This window comes from Lepeophtheirus salmonis, chromosome 3 (assembly GCF_016086655.4).
Source record: "Lepeophtheirus salmonis chromosome 3, UVic_Lsal_1.4, whole genome shotgun sequence".
In the NCBI taxonomy this organism is placed as follows: domain Eukaryota; kingdom Metazoa; phylum Arthropoda; class Copepoda; order Siphonostomatoida; family Caligidae; genus Lepeophtheirus; species Lepeophtheirus salmonis.
This window is the reverse complement of record NC_052133.2, coordinates 32,568,166-32,591,835: the sequence shown is the minus strand read 5'-3', so window position 1 is coordinate 32,591,835 and position 23,670 is coordinate 32,568,166. Positions and strand designations below refer to the sequence as shown.

The 23,670-nt window shown below is 28.7% G+C and overlaps 1 protein-coding gene across 2 annotated transcripts in view; it reads right to left on the bottom strand.

Annotated features, from left to right (window-relative positions):
• Positions 1-255: 255 nt before the first annotated feature.
• The window catches only part of LOC121114950 (protein turtle homolog A), a 207,973-nt gene continuing 184,558 nt past the window's right edge, over positions 256-23,670 (bottom strand). Inside the window, exons 12-15 of one of the 2 annotated variants that reach the window (XR_011779392.1) lie at positions 19,420-19,595; positions 18,542-18,887; positions 2,405-2,880; positions 256-512 (exon numbers count right to left, since the gene is read on the bottom strand). Coding sequence is in view for 1 of the 2 variants with exons in the window: in XM_040709076.2 (XP_040565010.2) it covers positions 2,642-2,880; positions 18,542-18,887; positions 19,420-19,595 (761 nt within the window). In the remaining variant the exon portion in view is untranslated. Of the gene's footprint in view, positions 513-1,245; positions 2,881-18,541; positions 18,888-19,419; positions 19,596-23,670 lie in introns of those variants that run through there. The other variant, XM_040709076.2, reaches the window with a different exon arrangement.

Here is a 23,670-nt window from a genome sequence, read left to right as displayed (position 1 = left end):
AAAATTCGAATAAGTCTTTGATTCAAATTTACATATATTATCCTCATTACGACTCTATTTTTGTGTTTGACGAATTGTCATTTCTGTAAAAGCCAAAAGAAAAAAACAAACAATGCAATATATTATTTTTTTTTTAAATGTTATTTTGTACTTACTTTCTTTCATTTTGAAGACAAAGACAGAAAAATAAGAGATATATATAGTGTGTGCAATGAAAATGTTATCAAAGGGAATCTTAAAATAAAAAACCAAAAATTACACGATATGTTTATTATATATTTTCTTTTAGAATACATTTCTGTACATATAATTTTAAGGTATATTCCCATGGGTTCTTCTTCTGGTCTCCAGAGCTTTGTTTTCGTCGTGGTGTAAATTTTCAAAAAAGGAAGCAGCATCTTTTTTGAGCATGAAAAGTGATATTTGGCTGACTTGTAGTTCGCAGGAACGTCTTGACTTTTGCTCCTAGCTGCATTAGGGCGAGAACACGAGTCTTTTCTTCAATGCTCAACCTGTAACGACCAATTTTTATTATTTGGTGGTTTCTAGTAAAGGTTCAAGGTCACGCTGATATATTAAATGGGAACCGTAGAGTGATGAAATGCATATACACATTGCTTTGGTTCTATGAGCACAATGTAACTAAAATGACTATGAGTTGTAAAATACAAGTGAAATGAGTAATAACCGGTTTATCAAAGTAATATTATTATTTATTTGGCGGGAAAGGGGAGAAAAACCATTCGAAACATTTAGGTTAACGTAGCTGTTGCGTTCATAAGGAAAAATTTCCCTTGGTACACACTGAAGAAGAATAAAGTCAAAAAAGGTGGTTGTATGCTAAAATACACACATTTAAAAATAATTGGAGGCTCTAAAGACCCGAGAAAAGACATGGACGGCTCAATGAAACCCTCAAAAACAAATGTTTACATTTTTTATTCATCATCAACGTCCTAACAATTTTTCTTTTGATATCTTAAAGCCATGTATATAAATAACCAAAAAAAGAAACTGGACCAACTTTTTTTTATCTAAGGTATTAAGCAAAATATATCGATACCCTTAATGAAGACGTTTTTATATAAACTTTACAAAGTATACATTGGCCTAAAAGAAATTTATTTTAATTTACCATATAACAACATATAAAGCCCCTTCTAAGTTAATTATAAAGACAAAGTTTTTAATCTAAAAAAAAATAAATTGTAAATTAGAAATAAAAACAGTAAGTTATATTTAAACTTTTTTATCTTTTGGTAAGCCTCACCATTTTTTATTGACAAATAAATGATACGTCAGAATAAAAGGGTTTACAAATATTTATAAAAATATATATTTATATCAAATTTGATAAACACAAAAATATCTATCTATCTATATGTATAAGATAAAAAAGAGTTATGTTTTAAACAAACTCGATTATAAATAAGCCTAATGTGTGGAGTAAGTTGCAGGGCTCACAAAATTTCGAAGTCTTTAGTGCACCATCACGTTTTGATATCCCGAAATGAACGTACTCATTTTTTCTTAAACAAGGTAAAATCGATCCTTTGGTACGTCACTGTTTAAATTATTCTGTTAAATTATATAACTAAGTAAAAAAAAAATGTGTTCGTATTATAATAAAAAAATGAATATTTTTTGCGAGATATGTGAATGTTATTAATATATCTCATATACCTTATTTGGCTTAAGAAACCATCGCTATCTTTTTGAAATATTCCAAAGGACTACAATTTTATTACTGGTCCAAAAGAATTTTCCCAAGGAATTATGGTCTTAAGGAACGGTTCCGAGGACCGACAGTCCTAATGTTCGATTTGATTGTTTATAAGACTGTACTGACCGAAAAAATAAGGACCGATAGAGCGCAAGTGATAGATAACACATTTATTATTTTTGGTACTTTTATAAACACAGAACAAAAACATGACAATCGATTTTTCTGGCAAATTCGCAAATGTGGGTTGTTGTTGATGAAACAGTCTCATCATCTTGTAATATTTTTCTTGTGTCACTGCTCACTGTTTTTCTTGACTTGTGTAGCATAGGTCTTGTTCCCCTAGTGCTCAACACCAAGAAATGGAATGCTGTCGTAGGAGATAAGAATTTCACGGATGTTCATACTACCATTCAAAAAAAAATTTCTGTTTAAAAGGGAGTGTCAAATTTTAGTAGCCCAAGAGATCAAAGTACTGGGACATCGGGTTGTAATTTTGTGAGACCTGTGGTCTATAAATAAAATTTGAACAATCAGTTAATTCTTCCTGAACACTTACAAGAAAAAACGAGTACGTTCATTTCATTTTGGGCTATCAAAACACAGGGCCTTGAAATTTTGTGACCCCTATGTTGTATAAATAAAATATAGACAAACAATTAATTTTTCCCGACCACTTACATGCTCAGTACTTTCCCTTAACCATGTACAAAAGTCATAAAGATATGTCCAATGTATGACCATGGTTGAAAGCCAGACATGCCTGACCAAATAAATAATTTAAATTTTCATTAGGGTCAGAGCAGTACTACATGGTAGCAGTAGAAGTGTAAAACCACATTCAACCCAACAAAATATAGATATGTAATTATGTATGTAGGTAACAAAAAGTTCTTTATAGTATGTCAAAGTCCAATATTATAAAACACTCTCTTGAGCACGTCTTGACTTAAGTAACGGAGTCCAACTGGAAGGGTGTGATGCTCTATAAATATTTGTAGAAGTTGGGGAGTCTTTATTGTTATACGAGGAGTTGTAGGACGCAGAGTCTCTTCTCACTGTTGAGGGATCTAGTCTACTCGTCGGTAGATATGGAGGGGATCCACGGTTCACTATTCTTGAAGTTCCATTTTGAGTGACAGAAATTTCTACCATATCTGCAAAAAAATAATAATCATAATATATATTTATATATTGATAGTCACTTGATCCCTTACTCTAAATCACAATTATCGTTAATAATATAAATATTAATGGTTTAACTAATATTATAAAAAGATTATGTTTATGCAAAGTTAACAAAGATGGTTTAATCTTACTTATCCTCAAATGGAGAAGAAGAAGAGTGCTATGAAAGCTAAATGATTAATAAATGAAATAATTATGACTCTCAGTCTATGAATTACGGACGATGTGAAAATGAGTGAGGATGTTAAGCCGGAATTTTTGAAGACAAGTGTCTTTTTATAGTTCCAGAAAGCCTATTTCATCCCAAAATAACCAAAAACAAAGTGTACCAAAAGATTGTTTTAATCAAAAAAGATTAAAAAGAACGTAATAAGTACAAATCTTGCAAAATTAACAGAACCACTACATAAACCCCCCACTAATGGACGAATATATAACGCAAGGATGAATATACATGAAATATATCTTTCTTACGTCATGTCTGACTGAATTTATAGAAAAAATTAGGGCTCATATACCTTGAGTATAAGTGTCTTACTTCTTTCAGAATGGGATGCCTGGTTAAACCCATTAGTATGAGCAGTTTGGATGTAAGAATAAATCAAAATACTTTTGAGTTGAGAACAGTTGGCCTACCCCCTCACCAGATCTGAATCCTCTGGATTTTTCCAAAAAGGGAATGTTAGTAAGGAGGACCAACAATGTTTTCAGAACCAGCAAGAACAACTTCGTATTAATTTGTTTTCGCACGAAATCCTATAAGAAACATTCCAAAATACCTACTAAGCGGTATCAAAGTATTTTGACAAGGTTATCAAAGCCAAGGATGGGCATTTGAATATATTTCTTATCTATTTAGTCATAAATCTTCAAAATATCAAAAATATATATAATATCAAAATCTTTTTCTATCGATTCAATTAAATTAACAATGAACTCGTTTGAAAAATCATATTAATAAACACATACAAAAATATTAGTAAAGGACACGTTTCTATGTTGAATGTATTAATTTTTATGTTGAAAAAATTATGGTATATTATGATTACACTAAATTTAATTACCAATATATGTCTGATGGTTTCATTAATAAATTAAAAGCAAATATTAATTATATTATGAGTCTATGACAAATTATTATTTGTGGAAATAATTACAAATAGAATACTCCAATCATAAAAATGTCTCGTTATGTAAGCCTACATCATATAGTTACATACTTATCTGCGGTCAGTCAATACAAAACTAAGAAACAAGGGGGATTTTACTCAAAATATGAGACCGAGTTACACTTTTACTCTTTATCAAATATTAATAAATAATATTGAATAATTCTCATGACCACTTTGTACAACAGTCAAAATATAAAATACTTTGCTCTAAATTTGATATTAACTTATTTTGTATACATTTATAAAATGTAACCCTTTCCCATATTTTCACAGTTAAGGTTGTCTTGCTCAGGGTCTGATTACGACAGTCACCAGTCTTTCCTAGTACATAAATGAAAAATCTAAACATAACTGGTAAGCTGGATGTGCAAATAAAAAAATAACCAAAGCAAAGATTCTTGAATTAGATATTTACTTCTTAAATATTGACACTCCAGTATTTCATTGACACGTTTCGGTCAGTTTTAAGCCCTGTATTCAAATTCCTGGGATAGTTTGAAGTGTACCAGAATATTTGTTATATTAGGGATATTTGTTACAGGGGAAAGTAAAGTTTTCTCTAGTTCATCACGTCATATCAAAAAAAAACTTAAGCTGTTATTATTTTTGAAGAGATTACATCTAATTATTGAGTAACTACGTGTGAGTGTGCCCACGAAAAATGGAGAGTAAAAAATACTAAACTAAGATTTTCATGAGGATTTATCTTTTATATTATTAAAGCAAAAGTTGTCTGATTATCGACACCTAATAATTTCTGGCACTGACGCTTACTACTGCTAGTACTTAATGTATTTGAAGCGAAAATATATCACCAAATGCACATTATGTACAGAAGGTGTTCTTAATTGATTTATGCATGCTTGTACCTTGCTTAAATGGACTTAAGAAAACCTGATTTGAATCAAATGAAGAAGACCTCTTTACACTCATTTTCTCCCTGCCTTTTTTGGGACCAGACTAAGGCTATTTATTCTATGAAGGGAATGGTTATAAAAATAAAGATAAAATTGATTTAAACCAATTGTGATATAAATTAAAGATCGACACCATAGGAATTCCAACCTATATCTTATCTAGATACGGAATGGGAATTGTGTTTTTTCTCTCCATAGCAGAGCTACTTGCAGTTAATCTAATAAGTCCCATGATAGCTTCAGTGCTCTTCTCCTAAAAACTCTTCAATCGATAAGGGTTGCTTTTTTATTTTATTAGCACGCTGAAAATACTTAGAATTTACAACTCTAAATAAGAACTGTTCATTTTACATCATTAAAAGATAATTTAAAAGGAATATTTAATCCTATGTAGAATGTATGATAGATATTCATAAAATACATATATGAATGAAGGAATAATAATATGTATTATATGTACAATGTAAAGTAGAAAAATGACTATTCATAATATTAAAAAAAAAAATAATAATATTAATATTTTGCCAAAAAAAAAAAAAAAAAAAATCATTAACAATATGCAAAAGTAATATATAAAAATAGGATTATAGTATACGCGAAGGAACATCATATAGCATATAGAAGGGCTTCTCATTTCCGGGGAAAGTGGGTTTTTAATGGGGGATCCAAAAGAAAACTTTTCAGGACCCCTTCAGTAAATATTAAATTCTTTGAAGTTTTAGTATTTCTTTTTATACTACATATAAATAAAGCTGAAGCTACACAAGTCTAATTTGCTCCATTTTTATTATTATCATTAATTATGTGCGGGTTGGTTGGTTTAGGTACCGTTTTTTTAATTCAGTAACCCAATTTTACCCACGGAAAGCAAAAATATAAAATTATATATTTATTACGAAAACTTAATATATCTGCGCCATCTGGCGGAGATTTATTTTTTTACTTTTTCTCCTACCTTTTGAAATTAATCTTGTATCATGAACAGATTTGGCATTTTGTTACGAAAAAAACTAAATTTAGAAATTAAAGAAGGAACAAGGATTGTTGTTTGTGCTTCATTTTTGTTGATTGTTTAATAGAGCATAATGGTGCAAACTTATCCCTCTAAAGTAAACACTCTAGCCTATCTTTGGTGTAAATTGTTTTAAAAATACATAATTAATAAATATACGTATGAGATTTTCCCTGCACTAATCCTATTTTAAATGTAATGTAAAAGGTTCTTCTCTGTAAGATAGTAATTCTTTTTTTTTCCTCCAAAAAATATGTATAACATGCTGTTGAAATTAACTGAAATCAAGGTTACCATAATATTCGCTCCCGCCTTCTCCTCTTACTCTTTTTTTTTCCTACAGAAAAGTCAACTGTAATTATGAACTAATTTAATGCGGAATTTCCTAGGGAAAAAAATATTTCCTTTGTCAATATCAAAGATGTGAATCCCGGAGAAATCCAGGGAAAACGGGATACCGGGATCTCGGAATATAAATTATAATATATAGTATATACATATGAAAAGTGGGGAGGGAGCAAAAAAGGAGAAGGGATCTATGGTCCCACACTTTTTTTGTTCTTCTTTATCTAATACATACATAATAATATAAAGATTAGCTTCATAATTACATTTCTTAATGTAATGTCAAGGAGTGAAATGCACTATTATAGCCCTTTTTTATATCAAAAATATAAAATCGATATATATATGTAAATGTAGGCCATATTTGTTATTAGTCTAGTCTGCAAAACATAATTGTACAACAATCTACATATTTTGCATTTCATAATACATAATATGTACAGTTTGGTATATATGTCTATATATAGAAAATAACTTTAAGTCACAGGTCAAGGCACCTTCTCATTTTTGCATATTTCCCAATAATGTTGTTCAGAACGAATTTTGATTATATATCCCTCCCTATAAGAAGATGGTGCAAAACACCATTGCAATTTTATAACTATAGGTTACTATAAAATAACTATAAAAATTATACTGTGTATACTTGAAATCTTTCTATCAACTATGTTAGGAAATATTTTTGCCGTACTTCAACTCATGTAAAATTTACCTGAATAAGTGTATGTATTTAGGATATAAGCTGACAAAAATATGCTATTCGTTAAAAAGGGAATATAATTTAGTAATATTGCACAACCTAGAAACAAGTTCAAATACTCTACAAAATCCACACTGTATAACAAATAATATTGTTATTCCTTAATCCTAACTATATCATAATATCTATATATAATATAGGTATATAACATTCAAAATATTTAAGTACGAATATATTTTGGGAATAATTTTTACTGGTTTTGTAAAGCACTGAAAACAGATTTCTTTGTTGTGTCCATATTTATGGACATCATATTCCATTATGTCCATTCTCAATCCATTCTTTTGATGGAATCTTGAAAAATAGTAATCAAGTTAAAAGCAATTAGTAGGTATGAGGTTCTTGCCTAGCAAAATATGCTAGGCTTACTTGTTGTTTCTTTAGGATGACTTTTGATGATTCCCGACCTTTACATTATCCTCTTTCTTGAGTTATTCCTTTCACAATTTTCAATTTTTCTACTGTAAGAACTACGTCTGCATTATTTGCAAAAAGACAAGTACCACCAGTTCATTTGACAGATGGTTTATGTAAATTGTAAGGGGTTATCAAACAATATAATTGCCAAATTTTAAAGCATTCCAATGAATATTTACTTAACAAAATATATTATAAATAAGATAATGAATACGATCAATGTTGTCTTACTCACACTAAAACCGTGAAAGTAGGCATAATAAAGGTCGATTGAGCATAATCTTCTCATTGCCTTAGGAAGCCAAATTTTTATGAAAGATATTTTTTTGGAATTGCAAGTTGGTAAGTGAAACTTTTTATTTTGAGTTTCCCTAGTATATACGCCATTTGTTAAATTCAGGATTGTAAATTGTAAGCATTTTTGGAATGTAAAAAAAAAAATCAAAAAAAAATAACATAATACACCTAACGGCTTGAATAATGTTTTGAAGGAGAGTAGATTAGCTGTCAGCTATACGTCAATGAAATAAGACAAACGCAACTCTGTATCAAGAAATAACTTAGACAGGGATTACTTCGTTGTCGAGCCTCAATTATACTCTGAGTTCACAAATAACCCACTCCCCGCCCCAACAAATAATCAATATTGCTCTCTGTCATTGGTGTGCACACACACTCCAGGTTACACTTTATATTATATATTCTCTTCTCAAGAATGAAAGAATAATGATAGCTTTATAAAATATAAAACACTCTTCAGGTTGTTTAACTTGTACAAAACATATGAACAATGTATATACAATCGTTATGTAGTATATATGCGTAGAAAGACTATTCATAATTATATGAATATGAGTTTGCAATGACGGATGAGTTGAAAGTACATTGTATTTCTCCATGAATGTATGTACTTAAAATTAACGACACATCTAAGTATATTTTTTATACATTTGATTTATTGTGCTATGGGTAGTGTGTCATACTTACTGATCGATGATTCCTATAAAAATCCATATTTTGAACCTCCTTCAAAAATACAATAATAATATTTCCATCTTAAATTTAGTTCCAGTAGAGAAACTTTGAATAATGTTGAACAAGTAAAATTAGATATGTACTACATATTGATGTAACACCGGTCTGATTCAATTGCCAAACCACTAAAATAAAAACCGCAATCGTTTTTTGTACACTTAATAGGGATGGAACACTTGTAGAGGGGAGGAGAAAGAGGGATCCATATTTTTGGTACTACTGAATTAAAATCCTTGTCAGCAGCAGCTGTCGAATTTTGGAGGAGAACATGTATTTCGTGGTTAGAGAGGATAAGGGGAGACTTGGATATTGTGCGGTGAAAAAAAACGCCATTTCAGAACACCAGAATGAAAACAATTGAAAGATTAACAGAAAAATCTATGAACGCCATTAATTTCTTCGTTTCTTTTTTATTATTCTACATAAGTATATTTTACCCAAGGACCAAATTAAAAAAGTAGTGGTGAAATGACAGCTTCATCAACACGTTTTGTCCTAATTTAATTGGCTACAAGAATATATTCTTTTGATTTGGGCGCGCTCAATGTACCATGAATTACTGAATAACTACATAATGGTAAAGTGACGTCATCTATGGTACCTAAAAAGGCCTTTTCAAGAAGATTTTTTTTCCTCCATAGGCAACTAAATTTGGGTGAAACTTTATCACTTGATCGTCGTTTCGTTTGAAAAATAAAATGAATAAATTTCAGATGTTTATAACTCTAACTGTAGATGGAATTAAGCTTTGAAAATTTCATTTGAAGGTAATTAGTTATATATTAACATTAGTTCTTATTTCATCTAAATCTGTGGCTTTGGGTGTAAATTTTTTCTTTCTTTTACTAATTTTTGTATAGAATTAAAATAATTCTCTGAATTTAAAATAATATGAGTGTTATTGGGAGAAGATTATATTTATGTTTACAAACATATTGGTGTATATTAATATTTACCACTTGCAGTCTTAGCATAGTTTAGAAAAAAATTTGAGTATGAATTCTTTAACTTGTCTAGGGAGGTGCTTTCATAAAGAAAGAAAACAACAAAAATATCAATTATTTTTTAATAATCATCACAAATGTTTACCGAACTAAATGACATTGAAAAAGCACGAAACTTTTTGCATTGCACCTAAAAGTGTTTTTTTAATTTTCAAAGCTTTCATCAAAAGAATAACACTGAGGATTTATTTTTGCTGGGAAGGGGAGGGGGTGGGGTTGCTATAAGTATAAGTCCTTGTAGAATGGCGGATACACATTGGAGTGATTCCTTCCTATATCCTAGTAAGATATGGGATTTGTGTTCGTTTCCTTTATCTAATAGCTACTTGCAGCTATTACAATGATACACCATGACAGCCAAGCTACTTTCCTCCAAAAAATTCTTAAAATTGTTAGACCTACAATTTTGATTTTTGGTTTATTTTACAACGATGCTCATACTAATAACAAACTGAAAACTTCGAATATTTTTTCATCTATATAATATGGAATAATAGAATCTTCCTTTAGAAAAAAAATATAAGTACCTAAAACACTTTTAACCTGCTTAAAATAAAAGCTTTACTCTATTTCTTATTTATGTAGTTAATATGTTCATAAAATTTTTTATACGTCATACTTATGTCATTATACAAAGTACTGCCTTTTACCTCGATCTTTCATGTATTGTTAAATGCAGGATTGTAAATTGTATGCTTTTTAATAACATATTAATCTTTTCAATTAGATAATGTGTTTTTCATGATGTTTAGATTAACTTTAAGCAGCTGTGGGAAAAAACAAATTAATCAAAAAATTTCCGTTACGAATCAAAGACGGTATATACAGGGATTAGTCCGTTTTTGATCTTGAAATCTACTCTGAGTCTAACGAAGATTTACCCTTATTACTCCTCTACATCTCTTCAGTGTTACTCCCTGTCATTGGTAGTTAAACTTTACACTAAGATGTTTTCTTGTCAAGACAGAAAGAATAATGAATGATAACAGCTTTAGAGAGCTAAAAAAAAAAAATCAGCAACAAAACAATACACACAAAAAAAATGTTTGGCAATTTAAACAGTGTTTTATATTTTCTATAGCTGTTATAATTCTTTTTTCCTTCTTTTTTATAGAATAAACTAAATTATTATAGAGTGCGTGTGCTCATGAAAGGCAGAAGTAACACTGATGATTGGATAAGGAGGTATAAGTGTAAGCAGCTGAGGAATATTTTTTGGAGTAATTTCTCCCTATTTCCTTGTTTATTTTCTCCCCTTCCTCTCCATCATAGCTTTGTAGAAGATCTAACAAAACGTCATGTCAGCTAAGCTGCTCTACTTCTAAACATTCTTCAAATTGAAGGGTTACCTTTATGATTTACATACCGAAAATGGGATTTACTATATATACAGATATAAACAATTTTGCGAAATATGTATATGTCACGATGTAATTCTATATTGTATCTTTTAATCTTTTCTCCCCACAAAAAGGGTATGAATATTGGTAAATATAGTTGGTAAATTACGTCATTTTACCTTCAATTTCTTGAATATTTTTTATCTAACAGTTGGGATGATTATAAATTAGTAAAAATTAATATACACTTAACAAATCAACATTTATGGCACGAGTCACGATTGGATTTGTAAAAATTATGGCATATTAAACATTATATATGTACTTACACTTACATATTAATTTAATATAATTGATCAATTGATCAAAAACTTAAAAACATGGATTTAGAAAGTCTACTCAATTCTTTCCTGAGTAATTTCGACTCCTTACTATTATACCAACTTACGGTTCACGTTATTTCTCACTAGAAAGAAAAAAAAACCCCGAAATGAGCTGGTAGTTATCCATTTATGTTTGCCATTTTTCACAACTGTCGTGAAGTTCGTTATTCAAAATTAATGTTATTCACAGTTAAACAAGATCTTATTCGAAATTTCATGTATTAATACGGAGGTACTTATAAATGGCAAAAATAGATAAATTGATAGTTGAAAAATCCAAAGTGTTTTAATTTGCATGTATTAGTTTTTACATTTTAAAGTCCCTTTGATATATTAGTCATATAATGTACTACATAATGCTAATTATTCAATTTGGTCAATAAGTAAGAATAATTTAAGCTCTTAGCTGATAAAATTTACTACTCCTTCCTTTCAACTTCATTCGCCAAGAAAAATACTTACTTTAACTTTCATTTTATCAAAAGAAAAAATGATATTTGCTATGGCTGTGTCCCAGGGAGCTTAAATTAAATGTGTAGAACTAAAATCATTTGATATGAGTAGTAATTAGCTCAGGTTATATTTATAATTTTTTATTAGCATTGAGCATAAAAATTAAAAAAACATAATTTAGTTTCTATAAGAACACATCTGGAATGTACACAAATACTATTTTAGGAACACTTAAAAATGGCGTCTCCATATACATTTAAATTGTATATGATGAAAGTAAGTAGTTATATATTTTCTATTTTCTTATTTGAAAAAAATAAATGTTTTAGAGGGAATAAATACTGCGCAAAGAATGAATAAAGTCAAACCATGTCTAATATGATTTAAGACTGTTGCCGCACTAAACGGCTATATTAAGGGTCCACGTAGGAACTTTAGGGCTATATTTGGTTAAAAAATGACCCAGAAAAGGGGCGATACTTTTTGTGGTTCCCACCTAAACAGGATTTTTATTTTTTAAAACATTATTATTATTCTTATATTCTTGAAGAGAAAACACCTAAGTATAAAGTAACAACTTATCATAATGTAACAATGATGGTTTGCCGGGGAGTTATAATTGAAATTGTTGGACTTTTGGACTTATAGTAGAATTGAAGGTGTACATCGTAGAAGTTTCTAATTATATACACTTTATATAAGGAGAGGGATTTGTGTTTATTTCCTTCCCCTCACAGCTGAGGATTATGATGTTAATTTCCAGGTTCTTTTATTTTACGAACCGATACCATCATATTTTATACAACTCTACTCATAACGTAGAAACTCTATCAAGTATTTCCTGTAAGGCCCCAGCAAGGGTAAAATAAATTATTGCATATCTTCCACATAGGTCATAGATAAAACTGCTTCTAAAGGTTACTTTTTCAAAATTACCTAGATTATTGAGTAAAAAACAAAGAAAAATAGAACGGCTATATAATTAATAATGAGAATATAAAAGGGCAAAACAGTTGGTGCAATCGTTTTCTTTTATTTTTTGTGTATTCTTTAATTTATCGTCTTAGTGTTAATATCTCACTCTGTATGATGAATTCCCGCCTAATTTGCGTGAATTTTTTTGCATAATACAATAATAATATATATGTTACAATAATATTACCTTGCACTAATACATTAATAAATGTTGAAGGTTCTCCTTTCTAAAGCAAAAACACATTGTCTTCCCCAAAATTATATAACAAGGGACTGATGTTAACATGGGTCTTAATTCAGTATTACCATATCTCTCGCTCCTGCATTCTCATTGTGCTCTTAGAAATGTCAAATCTTACCCAATCCTGCCGGACATAAATTTGATCCTTTGTAATACTCATATATTTGCTTCATATTTTCAACTTTTAAATTGTTTCAAAATACCAATTCTGCTTTAAAGGGTTACTTGCACTAATTGGTCTATTTTTCAGTTTCCCATGCCGGCCTGCTTAATACAGGTTAAACTATATGTCTTGAAGTTAAGGGATAAAATACCTATAAAGTAACAATTATAATATATGTATTTAAAAGAAACAAAAAAACAAATTATTCACTCTACATGACTTAAAATCAAATTTTTAGTATGTTGTTGTTCTATGTATATTCAAAGAAACATGACCTGTCAGCATTTTTAATTTTTAGACTAAAAATAAAGTTACCCGTTTTAATTATCTAGAGTTTTTTTAAGTGACGTCTTCATTTTGAAAATCTGCTATCTTTTAGATCTAAATGAATTAATTTTAGTGGAATAAAAACCTATTATCATAAAATTAAAATAGTTTTTTTTTTTTTTTTATGTGTAAAGGAATTAAACGAAGAGTTTTTGAGATTTTTGGAAATGTGTACATTATACCTATATAATTATTAATATATCAACATTAAATTTAATTTAATTTATATATTTAAAAGCTCTTTATAAAGAAGTATTATTTACAGAGAAAAGCAACCAGATTTGCTTTCAGAAAAAATAAGTTTCTGATCACAATATCCATTTTTTTTTAAACTGAACAAATATGTTACATTTTGGTCAAATTTGCGCGAAAATGATATTTAAAGATGTTCATTTTTGAAAACACTATGATTTTTTCTACGTAAGGGCATCAATTAACGTTATATACATAATTTTAAGTCCATTTTATCACTTTTGGCTTGATACAGACTCTATAAATGAAAAAAAAAAGGTATTTTTTCCCCAGTTCAAATAGGCCAATTTTAAACGTCGTATGGTATACCCAAGTTAAACCTATAAAAAAAAATTGGGCATACTATTATTCTGTAGGTCTTAACTTATTATAGATTATATAGACTTAGAAAATATAATGTTTCTGAGCAGCTGCGAGTACATATACGTTGCTTCAAAAAATATTCAATACGATATTTTTAGTTGTTTTACTCCAATTCCATCAAAGTACCGTTTTATGTTCGATAAAATAAATTCAAGAAATTATTTTTGTGGAACCCCTTCTATGCAACATAAATTTTTGAATAAAAAGGGCACTAGTGTCCATATTTCAATTAAAACTTGAACATGAAATTTAAAAAAATAAAAACTAGTAACCAAACTTAAATTTTACCGATCAAAATCTTGATTTACAAAATAATAGAAATTCTTATCACAAAAATTTTAATGGTATAGTTTTTTTGTACATGTTCTTTGAATATTTAAAAAAAATATTATTTATTCTAAAATATCTGTCAAACTATTAAAATGACTTAGGATCCTTTAATTGGTGACCAGTTTAATAAGTTGTCATATTCTTAACATACAGTTATAAATTTTATACACATCCTTCGAAACTTGACTTAAATAATTTCCTTGTAAATAAATATATTATTTCTTTCAAGGGCAGTCATATTTTGTGTATACGGGAGAGGTACATAATATATTTACTTCCTTAAAAATATATTAAAGATTTGCCTTAAAATAACTTCAAGGAATGAATATGTATTATAAACATGAAATATTTATATGAAAATAAAAGTTCATTGTTTCTTTGAATACGTGAATATTTCTTTGAATACGTGAAATTGCAAAAAAAAAAAATATTTTGTAACTTATTTTCATGTAGAAATTACTATCTTAATTTCAATTTATTTTGTTTCATAACAATTTTTTTTTGACTTTTTACATCAAAATGGCTTTAAGTGCACAAAATACAACCATTGAGTATTAAGGCCCCAAATTTTGGCTGATTTGAGAATAATTCGTAATTTTAAAAAGTTGTATATTATTAACGATATTTTCTTCTTGATCAATTCAAAATTAACATTTATTTCTTCTAAAAGAGATCTAAAGTTTCTAACTTACTTAAACCTTGAAAACACAGAATTAACACAATTATACCTTCTAACTTATATCGTAATAGTGATTTATGATTATGATTTGATCATTTATTTTCAAAAAGTTAAAGCTTGCATAAATCCCATACATTGTTCAATTAAAGTGCATTTGGTAAATATGTCCAAAATAGGAAAAAATAAAGCCTTTACGATATAATCTTTTCAAAATATTTGTAAATGAGTTGCTGTGTTATGGTGTTATGATAAAAATGATACTTTGTTCGTTGTGATTATGCTTAAACTTAATGCAGACAACAAACAAACAATTACAGTTCGATTTTCGATAGTTTTTAACCAAAAGATTGGGGTCGATTCATCGGTTAATTTTATTCATCACCAAAAAATCAGTATTGATATCAGTCCAAAAAAGACGTGACAAATTTTAAATTAAATACAAAACCGTATTTTTTGGATTATAAGTCGTTTTAGAATATAAATTGTACACACTAAAAATATGTATATGTATTTATAAAGAGAAAAAAGTTACTTTCCTTTACTGATACTGATCATCCAAAAAAGAAAAAAAAATGGTAACTCGAAAATGTCATAGTAGTTATTTTTTCTTATAGTTAGTATTGCATAAAAATAATGATTATGTTACAAAATGTAAGTTTTTGATATAGCATCACTTTTTGGATTTATAATGATCTATATCAGAATTGTTTTTCAGGAGTTATAAATTTTTGAAATTCAATAAATTACATGTTTAATTCATGTAATGACAAAAAATCAGTGTCATTAATAATAACAAATTAAATCACTATTTTCTCAATCAATCTAATAGTACCATGTACCCTGTTATGCGAATTATTAATTTCTAATAAATAATCCCAGTCAAATACAGTCAAACCTGGTATAACAAAAAAAATCTCTTGACAAAAAAGTTTCCTGTGAGCTTAATGTTCTAGTTTTATTTAAAATATGAATCGATTTCATTATGTTAGTAAAAATAACTTAAATCTCTTAGTGACTAATTCTATCTGTGTCTACAAATGAAATAAATTGAATGTCAACTTATACAAAATTTGTAAATACAAATTTAGTTAGTTTGAAAATTGATACATTAATAAAACAAAAAAAGAATTATATTTTCCTTTCAAATTCGCGTATTACATATTGTGCGAACTTTTCCGTAAACTTAATTATTCCCTTATTTTAAGAAATTATTTAGATAACAAATCATTTATGTATTAATACCTACTTGTGCTAAAAATTGACATGTGAAAAAACCTTTTGCCTAATAAATTAGACAAAACATATGTAATAATATTAAATGTGTGCTGTGGTTCTGTGGGTAAAATTTACAAAGATATTATGCCATTTTTGATCATATAAAATATTTCACCTACTCTCATCAAAAATGCCAAGGAATAAATATAACATAACATTACTTTTAAACCCCTTTATCTAATTATCAGTAGCGGAAGGAGAAGGCGGAAGTGCAAGTAAAAATAGAATACTGTTGACTGATTAAATAAATACTAGTAAATGTTGGCTGTCTAATATATAATTTTATGAGAATAATCATCAAATACACCCATGGGCTATCCCACATAATCCATAGACCTCAATGCCTTACAGTTATTATAATCGCTTGTTAGGCTCCTATATCCAATGCATACTCTTCACAATTTGAATAAATTATTTTTTTGATGATAATTAATGAATAGATAGATCAATTAAATTTTTTTCGCGTTAAGACACTCATTCCACAATTGTTATCTTTATATTATTTTATAACTATCCAACTCTAAAAAACGATTTTATTTTATTTACTGTGCTCTAAATAAATACCTCACACTCGAATTTTTCTTTAATGCTTTGCAGTAGAAGATGTCTTTAAATTTGATCAATTACAGAGGGAAAAGGAAAATAAAAGGATGCATGTTCCATCCATAGGGGTTTTCCTGCTTTATCTAAGGACTAGCGACAGCACCCGACAATTCTTACAATTATTAAACGTCAAACAGCATAAAAACTTTGAGTTATTAGTAAAGATATGTACATTGTACTCCTCGTTTTTTTCTATATTAATATGACACGCTGAGCTTTAGCTGTACGCAGTCGTTGCTAAATTTATATTTCTTAGATATAATATTTAGTAGTCACCCAGGTAGAAGGTATAAAGCTCGCAGTAAAAAATGAGGTGTCGACAGATAAACCCTACTTTATTAATATAGAAGCCAACTGAAAGCCTTTCACCACGACTACTTACTAATTAGATAAAGTTTTTCAACATTTTAGTTATTGATTTAATTTATAAATCCCTTCAATTATTTTAGTATAATTTATGTTAATCTTTTTTTTTTTTTCCTTTGAATTTTTTTAGACAACTATGTTGTTTGTCTATTTTTGTAAAATAATACGTTTGCACAAATAGAAATATTTTTTCTTCATTAAAAACTTTACAAATACTCATCTGTATACATTGATATAACTCTCTAACTTATAGTACAACATAATTTAATCACTCTTCTCAATCAGCATAATTAACTCTAATATAGTCTATAACATTAATTGATTCGTTTTAAGTATGAAATAGAGAGAAAATGATCATTATATAGGCATGTATAATGAATATTTTGAATAACAGGTCCTTACAATATCCATCATGAGTGTACAAGGTAATTATTTCAAAGAACTTTGCATATTGCAAAGGATAAAGAGGCTCTGGGATTTAAACTATCTATTGTTTTTTTTTTGCGAGAAAATAGCCATATGTTAGTAATTTTGTGCTTCCAAAATTTAATTTATGATTCATTTTAAATCTTACAAGTAAAACACATTTTAAAGGATAAAAACTCTTCATTTTAAAAGGAAGAGTTGTTGAGGTTTGGAGATTATAATATGCAAAGTTCTAAGAAATCTATTTTCTATACATGTATAACGTCTACACCCACCTTAACTTATTTAATCTGTGTTATTTTCATAATTTAACGTCATTTTATTATGAGTTTGTAAAAAAAACAACCCAGGTTTTCGACCTTGCAATATTAAATCTGATATTAAACATATAAATAAGGAGAGGTTTTGATGCTAAAAAGTAACATATGCAGATATTTTGGTAGATTTTGGTTGATTTTTATATGTTCCTAATGTAGCTCCATTTCAATTTTTTCCTAGTGTATAAAACAAATATAATTCGATAATACGGTAAAATGTTAGCTCATTTACTGTTGTCGTTTGTATGTAATTCAATATTAAAAGAAAATAACATGGAATAAAACGAACAAATAGGGGCTTAAATTAAAGCACCATGATATGTATACTTAAAAAAAATTATCCTTTTAAGACCAATTAATATCAAAATTTGGAAAAATGAACAAAAGAGGGAGAGGAAATGTATTCTTTAAGTTTTGATAGGACAGTTGACAAGCCCCTATTATTATATAATATAATAAAAAAGTATTCAATTACCGTCTCCTGAAGAAGCTGGGATTACGTCTGGGTTTGACTCGTCATAAGTCTTAAAATTGTCTTCTTCTTTTACACTAACAGGAGAAGAATTTACTGGAAGCCTTTGTTGCCTCTTCGTTTTTGAGCGAATGACCAACATGATCACAAAAGCCACAATCAACAAAGTGGTAATTGTTCCAACAAGGATTCCCAGTGTTGGAGATAGGATTGCTCCAGGGCTTTCTAATTGAAGCTGAGCTACCTTTAATGTGAAACCTTCTATAACAACAGGTACATTGGATCTTCCATTTGTATTTGAGGAATAGATTGTAATAAGTAAACCACGTCCAGAGTTGAGACCTGATATCTAAAATATAAAAAAAATATTTAGAAAAAACAAAAATCTTATAAAAAATTAATAGTTTTTGTCAAGCACTGACGTCACAATTTGTAAAGTAGAACAAATGTGAGTTCCTGTCGGAATTATCAACTTCTTTGAGATAGTTATAAAACAATGTTAACAATGTTTTTTCTAAAAATAATCACGCAAACAATCGCTTTAAAAATGATAGGAACAAAATCTTTGAGTATTAAAATCATTTTTTCTCAAAACCACCTTTCATGGAACCAAGAAAAGATTATTAGAAGTCCAGATTAATACATGCAAAGATTGAGACTAAGATAAGATCATTATATTCAAGGATCGAGCCTATAAAAACCCGGACATTCAAAAAATAATCTAAAAACCAAAACCCATCTTAAGAACCACATCACTATATGGGAGCAGGAGTTTTACAATTTCTAAAAAGAAGAAGGTAGGATATGTCTTTAAGATGATGACTGATTTCAAAAATAATATCTGTTTAAGACTCTAACTCAGTTTAAAAAAAATAACTCACTTGAAATTCAGGAACAATGTTTGATGAATTAGCCAGTGTTTTCCCCGTTTCAATATCCGTGACGCAGAGAAGGAAATGTTGTTTGGATCCCCCATCAAATCCAGACTGGCACCTTACTTCTAAAGACTCAGTTGTTTGATTTACAACAGAACAATTTGTAGGTGGTTCTGGTGGGCCTGAAAGTTGAAATTATTATTAAAAAACTTTTCTCATAAATAAAATAATGAAATAAAAAGGGAGAACACTATTTTCCTCTCTTTGTTATAACCCCTTCCTATGTACTACATAAATGTAACTAATAATTTTTCATTAATTCTTTATCGAACATTTATTTATTATTTGGTCGGGTTTATCCTTGTAAGTGTATCCATTAATCATACCCCCCCTTCCTTTTGCTTCTTCCTATGAAGAACTATAAAAAATAAGAGATTGTATGCCCCTAATTAATATGAATGGATTTACTTATGAGTATTTTTGTATAAATATGTATGATCCAAAATCATATATTATTTGGAAAATTTAGTTTATGCTTATACCTATTTACTCAAACTTTGTCTTCAAACTTATACGATTTAACATATTTCAGAGGTTTTAAAATTAAGTTAAAACTTTGTTTATATTTATATTATAGATTATTTAAATATGTTTTCCATTATTACGAATTATGGTCCGAAATTCCATTCTTAGAGAAAAATGTCTGATACTTTTAAGATATAAAAATCAAATGGTTAATTTTTCAGTCTTATTAAATAAAAATGATAGGTTCCACATATCAAACTTACTTTCTATTAAATAAAGTGTTATTTTTATCTTTATGCATTAAGAGCGAAACAATTAATATTTTTTCTAATTTAATAGTAATAAGAAAATAAATCATTTATATCGAAAAAATACACATTCAAAAAATGTTAATGTATTGTGAAATCTCTGAAACCCACACCCTCGAGCTCATATTTTGTAGAAATGATTTTAAACACCTTTTCCTGATACACGGTTTTCCAAATTGTAAAAATTTGATGAAACTTCTTCCAAACGATGCATAATAATACTTATGTATATTTTCCTGTAAATTTATAACCATGATTATTTAGCATTTTGAAAGAATCCATTTCATTAAAAATGTGTCATGTATCAATTTTAATCCTCGGTTACTTCACTGGGGGGGGGAGGGGTATCCACTTTTAACACTGAAATGTCCTTGTAATGATATATTGTGTTTTCATATCTTTTGCTGTACCTTATATATACATTCTGAAATGTATCATATACTCCTTGTATCCAATATTTTCAATACATAATTGGTTTGAGGAATTAACAAATTCTAGAATTAACAACCGAAATTTCAAAGAATGTATTTTTATTAAGTGTCTACTACAACGATGAATATGAAAAAGTTGATGGAAAGGGATTTAGATATGCCTTATTCTATTTTGGAATATAATTTATTTACTTAGACATAATCATTCCTCTACAGTCTAAAAAATGTTCTTTTTTTTCAAGATTATACTATTTTTATTACAATCAAATCACCAATTTAAAGTTTTAAAACAATTAAAAAAAAAAAAATCCATGATAAAAGTATATTATTGGCATACGTAAACTTTTTTCTGACTTTTTACATACCTAAGAAGGGGTTCCCCCTGTTCATTTTTCCCTCTCCGCTTCCTGTCTCCCACATATCCCTATTCAGTGGTTGTGTTTGAAGGCATACTAAGAAGGGAGAAGAGAAAAAAAAAGAACATCCACTTCAGCACTAAGCACTTGTTTCATAGAGACGATAATAAAATCAACAAATGCCGGCCACTACATTTTCGTTGAATTAACGGAACTAAAGGTACGAAATTATTTGCGTTAATTTGAACTCGTCGAGAGCCACCTCCCTCTTCTTGGTGAAGGGTAGGCACCTATGAAACGTGCCGCTGAGATAAGAGTGTGGAGCTTGCATATCACCTTCGACGCCAAACGTAGTCCCTCTTTGGTCTCTTTGAAGCCGTACAGAAGCTCGTTTGGATCAGGGGGTCTTCCTATTTTCTCTTTTACACCCTTTCCAACATTCTTTATGATGACCCTGCAGATTTCCACAGTCCCAGAATATGTGAGAGATTGTTTTCACTTAATTACACTCCATGCAGTTATATTATTATACAAAAAAGTATTCAATTTTGTTCCCGATGCTTATTATTGTATAATATATGACAATGACTAAGGTCAAACATGGTCTTTTGTTGCTGAAATATCCAATTTAACCATATAATGCCCTCTAAATGAGTGCTTTGTCAGAATATTCTATTTTTGCAGAATATAATCTTTGTTGTTTGTTTTGAGCTTTTCGTTAAAAATAGGTAACTATTTTATGTTCCAAGTAAGTAACTAAATATTTTTTTGATGTTTTTTTTTTAAATGTATGAGATTCTTCATAAAACAAATTTAAAACAAGATTTATAATTTAAAAAATAACAACGTGGGCTTAGAACTTTTTTGATGAAGTGATACGTTTGCAGCACTGGAAGAAATCATAAGTAAGAAATTCTTATTTTTGGTCCATTGATTCTATATTTTTAATTGTAATCATCAAGTTTTTGACTAAAAAATTTTATGAAATTGCTCAAATTCCAGGATTCCATATACACTCATATATCAAATATCAAATATTTGGTGAATGTTGGGGTGCCTTAACACCCCAGTAAGGTATTTACATTCAAACTCGAAGGAAAGGGAGCAGGTTTAAAAAACGCTTCCTCATATTTTCAGCCTTTAAATAACATTATAAAAAACTATATACAGCATAAAATATATGTTATAATCTTCAATAAACTTATCCAATAATCATAATTGAACCAATTACGATAAAGGTTTTATCTTATTAACATATTATGTGCCCACCATACCTACAATCATTTTGTGTAATCCTACGTATATCCTAGTTATTGTTAGAGTCACCTCAAATCATATGTTAACTTGAGTAACAGCAAAAATACTTTTTTGGAGTTATTATGGTAATTTGTAAATATCTTGTTACCTACACACATCACTGCTTTATAATAAAAATAATATATCCAGAACTTTCGATATTATCGAGGAGACAGAAAATATTATTTTTTTGTTGATGAAATATTTTGCTATATGTAACTATGAAATGAAATTTTTTCCCAGATGGCTTATAAACCAATAAGGATAGTTTAGAACACTGATTGTCTAAAACAGACTAATATATCCACGGAACCAATTACATGTCTTTGGGGCATTGTAATATGCTTATAAATATTCCACAAAATATAAGAACATAAATGGATCTCAGAATCTTTTAAACAAAGCTAATTTGTTTTTTCTCTCACTTTTATGGTTACTTTTTAGCAACAAATGATGCCAAGTAATTCTTTAAAAGATATTTATGCTACATTCAGAATAAAAAAAACATGTATCTAAAATACTTTTTAAATTATCATTGATGATTTTTAAGGAGATTTATAAATGAAAGTCCGGGTTAAACTCTGAGTAGAATGGAGAATCGACTACAGAGTAACTCCTGGCTCGATATAGATAGGGATTTTTCTTTATTTACTTCCGTTCATAGCTGTTTGTAGTTAATCTGATGAAACATCATGTTAGCTAAGCTTCTCGCCTCCAAAACATTCTTCGATGGGGGAGGGTTATCATATGGCTTTTCGGTTTCTTTTCTGTACATACAAAAAGGCTTACGATTTTCAATTCTAACAATGTGTGTACATGCTTATTGTGCAACTGATTTTCATATTTATGCGTATACTAAACAATATTGTCTTTTTATAAAATATAAATAAATATGTGACACCTTTAAAGAGAATTTGACTTGACAAGACAATGCTAAGAAGAAGCAGAAAAGGAATAATCTATTGGCATTTAGAATGATTTATTCTATTTTATTCAATCTTCTAAGGGAGAAAAAAAAAAGGAAATAGAAAAAGAAAAGAAACTTGGCTCAAAGACCTTTTGAAAAATATGTAAAAAGATTTGGAAGATTAAGAAAAGTATAAAAGGAAACTAAACCTAGATATTCCACCAAATACACAAGAGAAATAAAGAATGTGGAGGTAGTAGTACAATAGCACCATAATAAAGTAATTGAATTTTACTCACCTTTGCTGACTCTGTAAGTTTATATCACAGCCCATAGATTTGCTTTTTTCTGAAGATAACTCTGTGAAGAATTTAGAGTATATTATTTACATCAATACATAATGTATTGATAGACGCTTTTGAGTTGTGGGAGCT